The sequence below is a fragment of the Populus nigra genome, chromosome 16 (genome assembly GCF_951802175.1).
Source record: "Populus nigra chromosome 16, ddPopNigr1.1, whole genome shotgun sequence".
In the NCBI taxonomy this organism is placed as follows: Eukaryota; Viridiplantae; Streptophyta; class Magnoliopsida; order Malpighiales; family Salicaceae; genus Populus; species Populus nigra.
In genome coordinates, this window is record NC_084867.1 from 10,241,815 (window position 1) to 10,249,948 (window position 8,134).

At 37.7% G+C, this 8,134-nt stretch overlaps 2 protein-coding genes across 2 annotated transcripts; both read right to left on the minus strand.

Annotated features, from left to right (window-relative positions):
* Window positions 1-78: 78 nt before the first annotated feature.
* LOC133676030 (DEAD-box ATP-dependent RNA helicase 20-like) lies at window positions 79-4,160 on the minus strand. The gene is made up of 10 exons (XM_062097601.1): window positions 3,963-4,160; window positions 3,336-3,874; window positions 3,063-3,242; window positions 2,806-2,967; window positions 2,553-2,707; window positions 2,206-2,298; window positions 2,006-2,091; window positions 1,695-1,921; window positions 458-688; window positions 79-363 (listed from the first exon to the last, which is right to left on the minus strand). The coding sequence occupies exons 1-10, from the start codon at window positions 4,022-4,024 to the stop codon at window positions 269-271; spliced, it is 1,830 nt and encodes a 609-aa protein (XP_061953585.1). The 5' UTR covers window positions 4,025-4,160; the 3' UTR covers window positions 79-268.
* A 1,244-nt stretch (window positions 4,161-5,404) lies between these two features.
* LOC133676340 (U-box domain-containing protein 33-like) lies at window positions 5,405-7,605 on the minus strand. Its single transcript, XM_062098003.1, has 5 exons — window positions 7,120-7,605; window positions 6,446-6,564; window positions 6,241-6,359; window positions 5,778-5,974; window positions 5,405-5,686 (listed from the first exon to the last, which is right to left on the minus strand). The coding sequence occupies exons 1-5, from the start codon at window positions 7,373-7,375 to the stop codon at window positions 5,658-5,660; spliced, it is 720 nt and encodes a 239-aa protein (XP_061953987.1). The 5' UTR covers window positions 7,376-7,605; the 3' UTR covers window positions 5,405-5,657.
* Window positions 7,606-8,134: the final 529 nt, after the last annotated feature.

Genomic DNA, 8,134 nt, shown 5'->3' on the forward strand with positions numbered 1-8,134 from the left:
TTGGCTTTGGATATTTGAGTAACCAAATCAAGAATTAAGCAAACCACAACAGAGAACCTAATCACCTATGCTCAAAAGTTACGCCAACCTAAAGTTACAATCACATAAATATGAATTGCCAATACATGAATTCCTATACTTTATTAGTTACAGCATTGTTTAACCCTTCATTTCAATACGAATGCACCCACTCGCAGAGATAGTTTTCTTAACATAACTAAAGCTTGTTTGTTGATGATACCAGTAGAAGCTGCAGTTGTCCACTAAATTACCAAGATCTACCAGCACCAAGTGGCACAGTATTGGATCCTGAAATCATCCCCCGGTTGCCGAAGCCGCCTCTTCCTCTGGAACGGAAGTTACCTGCAGAACATATGAACATGAGAAATAAATGAGATTCATCATCCTTGAATAGACTTAGCATTCAATCCTGATTAACACTTCCACATATGTTTACCTCCAAAAGAACCAGCTGACCGAGTCATAGCAGATAATGACGGGGGCACAATCTGCCCTGCTTCTTGCAGAATTTTAATAAGATCCCTAGCAAATTTTGCATTTGACTCTGTGAAAAAGGTTAAGGCAGTTCCCCTAGCTCCTGCTCGACCAGTTCGGCCTATCCTGTGAACATAATCCTCAAGGCTGGAAGGAAAATCATAGTTGACCACACATTTTATGTCCTTCACATCTACAAGCAATTAAAGTAGAAGTTAAGTGAAAAGAATTGATGTATAAAGTTCACTGAATGCACTTAAGCGCAGGACTATAAGCCCTCTGACAAACTCAGCTATGAAAGATGGCTCATTCTACTTGAGATAATTAACAAAATGAAAACATTGTTTGATTCCCGATCAAGAGATTACTCGGCTTTCAGGACTTTCATTCTCAAAGTAAAGCTATCAAAGCTTGACATAAGGTAGCTAAATAAAAATCTGGACTGGAGCCTCTTAGGATAAGCATGCCAGTTTACGAAGTTTTTTAGCCACCATGCTGGCCTGATTCACGGCTCTAGAAATGTATGAACACCCCCTTATCCCCGCACCCCTAAGATCCAAATGATCAATTTAAGATAACACATTCAAGAGACAAATGTGCCCACCTTAACCTTGCAGGGATAAGGAGCAGCTTCACCACCACTATTTCCATATCCAGCTATTTAATAAACATGTCAGTCAACCCGGCTGCCAAGATAAACCAGCTCCATAACTGTGGATGGGCAACAATCGCTTGCAAACATGTTATGTAGACACCTGTTAGTTGGAGCTATGCGATATTAGAGAATTCTGCAAATTACTGCCTCATGAAAGCCAGATTTTTAGATTACTTTTCTTCCATGCAGAAACAGAAATGCAACTTCCCCAGTCACAGAATAAATCTTAAACTGCTGTCCACAACACCAATGGGCAGTGCTCCCTGTGTCCATGGAACATGAGCTGTAGCTAATGGGATATTCTAGCGAATATGAGAAACCAAGGTGCCACTCAATCCAACTTTAAAATCCCTTTGAAGTAAAGAACCATGCTTACAAGTTAATACAGCAATCAGTGGATCATTATTCATATTGGTAGCTCGCTTTGCACCCATACCACAGATTATATTCAGGGAAAACTGGATAGCAGCCGGCTGACTTGCCTATCTTCAAATTTCTAGACAGAGGTGAATAGACCTAGGACTCCTACACACAATGATCCTACCAAGGCCCCGTGCAGCAACATCAGTGGCAGTCATTATAGGGCTTCTGCCACTTTTGAACTCCGCCAGGACCCAATCCCTTTCAGCCTGGTTTTTATCACCATGGATGGACAAAGCTGCCCATCCATCCATTCTCAACTGCCTTGTAACTTGGTCACAGCCTTTTTTTGTCTCCATGAATATTAGAATTCGACTTCCATCCATCACTTCTTTCAGCAGTTTGATCAGCCTGCATAGATTTAGACATATTAAAGTAGCTATATCAACATGCTAAAACATCAATTTTTCTCTGCTACAAGCTGCTGAGACAAACCGTTTGTACTTCTCCAGGTCCATCATGACTTCAACAACTTGCTTTATAGACTGGTTTGCTTTTAAATCTTGCGATCCTATGATAACCTAAACACGGTAAAAATTTCAACAATATTGGGTGAACATGCCTTCATAACAAGCAAATAACAATAAACCCAAAACACTTATATGATGGCAATTGGGGACAACTATGACTGAGACCTTGTATGGATTATGCAAAAAATGCCTTGCTAAAGCTTCAACCTCCCTGGGCCATGTTGCACTCCAATACAATGTCTGCCTATCTGGTCGAATCTGCGATAAAAAAAGACCTCTTAGAATTCAGTTTCAAAGGACTTCGTGACTAATGAAATTCCATTGTAATAACAGTTTCTGGGCAGGCCCTCTGGCAAAATATACAAATTACTTCAGTGTGAATTACTTTAAATTAGCATGAAAAATCCAAGTACCTTACCAAAAGTCAAATTATCTCAATAAGAATATTCATTAAAATTCCATGTTTTGTACGGCCACATTATTGCAGGAGGAAGTTAAAGACAGATGCTTACCTGAGATACAATTTTCCTAATTTGAGGCTCAAAGCCCATGTCCAACATGCGATCAGCCTCGTCCAACACTAGGTATGTGACTCTTCGCAAATTCACGTGTTGAGCTCCCAACATATCTATTAGTCGACCAGGGGTAGCAATAACAATCTCAACACCTGGCATAAGACAGATCCTGAATCACTACCATACTTCACCAATCTCAATCTGCTTAGATTTGCAAGTAGCATAACAAGCTACTCAAAACAGAAAATACCTCTTTGAAGATCACGAATTTGGGGTCCCTTGGGAGCACCGCCATATATGCATGTGCTCCTAATATTCGCCTTTGAACCAAACTTCAAAGCTTCTTCTTGAATCTGAACTGCCAGCTCTCTTGTAGGAGCTAATACTAACACAATCGGACCATCACCATGTACTAGACAGCAATAAAGTTTAAAACAATAAATATCACACAGTAAAATGTGACAACTTCAAAAATTCAACTTAACCAGAAAGGCAATCCATACTAACCCAATCGAGGCTGAGCAGCAACATGCACAAAAGCTGGTAGCAGATATGCCAGTGTCTTACCAGAACCAGTCTCAGCAATGCCAATTAGATCTCTACCCTTTAGAGCCATTGGCCACCCTTGAGCTTGAATTGGCGTTGGCTCAACAAAACCCAACTTAGCAATCACCTGTAAGCAGTAATCTACCACATAAAATTAAATCAATCAGTCTAAAATAATACGTAAATTTTCAAAACGAACCATATAAGCATTGATGTGAAAAAAATTTGAAGTACCAGGGAAATTGGCCTCGTGAAAAATTCTAATAGGCCTAGGCACCTCATGACCTTCAACAGTAATTTCTCTTCTAGCACGAAACGTAACCACTTCATGTTCCGACATAGCCCTAATAGAAGGATTCTCGAAGTATAAGTTCTTCTCAAAAGGCACCAGGTCCCCAAAATCCTGCTTTGGAAGTGCAATATTATCCAACTCTCTCCTTGGATCTCCCCCTCCAAACCTCCCCCCTCTTCCACCACCACCACCACGGCCAGAACCAGAATTCCAGCCTCTCCCACGGCCAGCATCATTTCTTCTATCCCCACCATGAAAATTAGACCCTCGGCCACCACTAAACCCCCTTCCTCCTCCTCCACCCCCTCGTCCAACACTGAATCCACTAGAAGGTCGCTCAAAAGCAGGATAACCTCCACCAACTGGAGGGGGACCGCCTCTACCCGCAAAAGACGGAGGCGGAGGAACCCCAGCACCACCGCCATGAGGAACAGGCCCTATCATTGTGGGTACCAATGGAGTTTTTTGGCCCATTAAGTCACTGAAAAACAGAGCAGGTTAACATAAGAATCCAAAATTAAAGTAAGAAACAAAGGATTATTCGATCAAAACTGAGAGAATATAATTGCCTGCGATGGTGACGGTGACGGTACGAGTCGGGGTCGGAGTAGCGGTTGTCGTAAGGGTTCATCACTGATTGGAGCTTGCTTGGGCTAGGATTTATTCGATTTGAGTTTTCTTCGTGTTGGAAGTTTGAGAGAGCGAGGAGAGAATATTTTTTTTATCAGATCGCGGGAAAGATATTTTTCTTCTTTGAGCCTCCTTTATTCGCTTAGTACATATAACCTAAATATTTTAAATATAATATTATAGATATATAAACTTTCTAAATATTTTTTTAAATAAAATCTATTAATATTTTTTAATTTTAAAACTTCAAAATATTTTTTTCATATTAAAAAAATAAAATTAGTTAAAGCTATTAATTTGATCAAATTCACTTTTATATTATATCTTCATATATTATTTTCTATATAAATATAAATAATACTGTATCATTTTAATTTTTGAGTTCGTCGTTAAGATTACTTTTTTATTTTCCCAAACTAAAAAACACTTCTTTCTATTTAAAATTTATTTAATTTTTTAATTGCAAACTGAATTTTATTGATCAATTAATTTAATAAGGCGGCTTGGGCTTTTAGGCTTCTTTGTAAACGATTTGTCGAAAACTCTTGAACGACGCGTGGTCTTTACGATAGACACGTGTAGGGCCCTACCACTACTAACAAGGTCATAGAAGGGATTAGCAAGTACTATTTTATTATCATTAACACGTAGATTGGCCAAAACATGAACCAAAAAAAAAACAAGGGAGAGGTCAATCAGGCTGTTTTTATTACGGGTATTTATTTTTTGTTTGATTTAATTTTTATTAAAAAAAATAATTAAACTAATTTTTTTTAAACATATTGAAATTGGTTTAAACCGATCAGTTTCAGTTCGGTTAAGTTTTTTAAGAAAAAACTTGTTCAAATTAGTTTAGCTCGGTTTTTTTTAGTTTGACTCGGTTTTTTTAGTTTTTTAGGTTTAGTTTCTGTTCGGTTTTTTCGGTTTCAAGCTTATAAAACCAAAACCGAACCGAACCAGTAGGTTTTTAAAATTTTAATCGGTTTAATCGGTTTTTTTTTACGGTTCGGTTTTTTCGATTAATTTTTTTCCAGTTTTAAAATTTTAATTAGTTTTTCAGTTTTTTTGGTTCATCCCTAGTTTTTACTTGCTTCAATTAAGAGTGTGGTAATGATTATTTTTTAAAATATTTTTTATTTTAAAATATATTAAAATAATATTTATTTTATTTTTAAAAAATTATTTTTAACATTAACGTATTAAAATAATTTAAAAATAATAAAAATAAAATTAATTTAAAATATAAAAATAAAAATAAATTTTTTTTAATTGTTTTAAAAAAGCTTTCAAAATGAGATTCCTTCTCCATTTCCTTGTATGTGTATCATCACTCCTAAAAGAAACCAAAATCTACGAGAAATTCATCAAAAGAAACAAGAAAGAAGGGAATCATATATCTATGAGGATTTCGACTTCCATTCACTGGTTTGATTTACATTACATCTTTCTATTTAATATGTTTTTTTAGTACAAACACGGAAATTAATATAGTGTTAGTTGTAGTCTTCAAAAAAATGGCAGCCACCGGGAGTCTGTTTCCTTCAGCTTCCACCTTGTATTTGAGAGTTTTTGGGTTGCTCCTGCTGGTCTTTCCAATGCCGGCTGCTGCTTCTTCTTCTGTTTTGGATAAAATCTTAAGAATCCATCACCATGTTCCTACAAACTGGATGAGACAGGAAACGTCATTTTCTTCGTAGAAACTGATAGAAAACTATAAAAATGTAAGCATTAATGCTATCCATTTTTCAACTTGCCTGGGAAACATGGAAGGTTGAAAAACCTGTTAGCAGAGCTGCGGATAACATCTGGTCTTTGGGCACAGGATGACACTGGCTCTATCCCATCCTTACCATCCATGATCTTCTTTCCATTATGAATAATACTAACCTCACAATAGTCTGGAGCTTTCTTCTTCACAAATTCTCCTTTTCCCAACTTTTTCCTCAGCAGCCTGCAAGGATGGAGGTGAAATCATTAAATTGATTGTTGACTATTAACGTCTATCTGCAAGCATATGACAATAAGCTCATCGATTAGTTTATTCGTTAGCATAGATTGGTTGAGCGGATTAGATAGCCTTCTTGCAGTCCATGTGAAATATGAGTCGAATTGGCACTCGGATGAACAGCTTTGTCTGCTACAATCTAGATTTTTTCAAATCTCAGAAAGCACAACAAATATGTTATGAGGGGTTATATAGAAAACAAGCATCTGCACCTTGAGCGAGGTAGGCGTTTGTTTCCCATGACAAGGTGGGTGATGTTGAGAACAGGAATGAGTTCTAGAATAGTTTTGGCAGTCAGATTGCTCTCCAGCAGCATTGTATCTACTGTCACCTGTCAAACGAAACAAGTTCTGGTATCAATGGTCTTGGTGAATGATGAGTTATTGAGTAGTAGTATAGAGTTGCCATTATCCGCACCTTGGCATTGGCACACAGGCGAATGTATTTTTGCAGCTGGTTCCTCCTTCTGTTATTCTCTTCATTAATGTAAAATCTCACTTGATCTTGACTTAATTGGCTCCTTGATAACTTTCCAACTGTCAACAAACGATTAAAAAGAGTTAAAGGCACTGCAAAATAATTAAACCTGCCATGCTCCACAACATTGGGATGTGGCAAGCGAGAAAACAACTCTACTTGTTCATGTCAAACATAGCCTATACAGTCTAGCAGCTTTATGACCTCCGATGATTCAAGTCATCAATATATATGATGGTCCGCACAATAACAAAGTCTGATTTTCCTATTCAGATTTCCCCTGCATTAGTTCTGGCCACAAGTAGACTCAAGTCATCTTCTTAAATGGTCAATTGCTACATAGGGACTCCATGATTCCAAGGTTTTGATTTGAGAAATTCAGAACAAAATCCGTATCATTTAGTTATGCTAGACATATCAGTACATTCACTAGTGTAACTTCCTGAGCAGCAGATATTCATTATTTTAGTTGATCAGATGTGTTGTTGTTCGTTACATCAGGTCACTCTGGAAGAAGCATAATCATCTTTCCTTCCTCAGAGAAGCAAGAATTCATCCCTCTAAACTCGATTAATCGAACAACATGAACAACCTGGTAGGATATAAAGGTTTACCTGGTGTAGGGATATATGACAGAGGAGGAAAAACATGGACAAGAAAAACTCGAGCTCCAGGTGAAACAGCGTGATCTAGAGCCCACTTCAGTACATCTGTGTCATTTTTACCAACAGCTACATAAACATCATCATTGATTCCATCTATGCTGTTAGTAATAGTCTTGCTATCATCCCCTATCTCTACGATTTCTGGCGACATGATTCGTGCACTGTACCGCATAGAACTTGCCGGCACATATTTCTCTTCTTCCATCTCTTACTCTTAGAATCACACAAGCATAGATTATACAGAGATCAACAACGTAAATTATTTGATAGAGATAGGTGGGTGGTCTTTTTGAGAGCGAAGATAACAAGCTTTTGGCGCTAGTTAAATATTGGCAGTTATAAAGGAAAAGGTCGTTGCTCTCAAGGCCACAAAGTAAAAGGAAAAATAAGAAAAGGGAATTCTCTTTTCTCAAGCATTGTAGGCCACTGGATTGCATCTTGTGTACTATCCTCGCATTTGAAAACACAGTCCTTGTTTTACCTATTGTTAGGCACACAACACACCTCAGATTGCCATCAATGAAAAAGCGTGCATGAATGAGGTCATACAACCCGGCTCTAAATTAATTGATCAGCTTCTTCTGTTCTTGATTTAAAACATGGAATGGAAAAAGAAGAGCAAATCTTTGTTGGATTTTAACCGACCCTGTAGATGGAAAAGGATGATTCAATGCATTCTACTGATTGTTTCGTATTGGGAAAAGGGGTCTCTTTTTCTCTCTGCACCTTCGTCTGCCAGAAGTGTCCTATTCCATAAGTGCTGCACAACTCAGCCATCCAATTACAAGAATACAACAATTCGGCTGGGTTCTTATTCTAATATTCCACCTTCTTAGGAGGATAATTTCTTGTGCAGATAATTCCAAGTGGATTTTAAATATTTTAAGCAGCTTTGTGGGCATAGACGAAGTTCTTTAAAGACTGGCCCTGAGTACACATACAAGAATTTGGACCTGGGCACCCC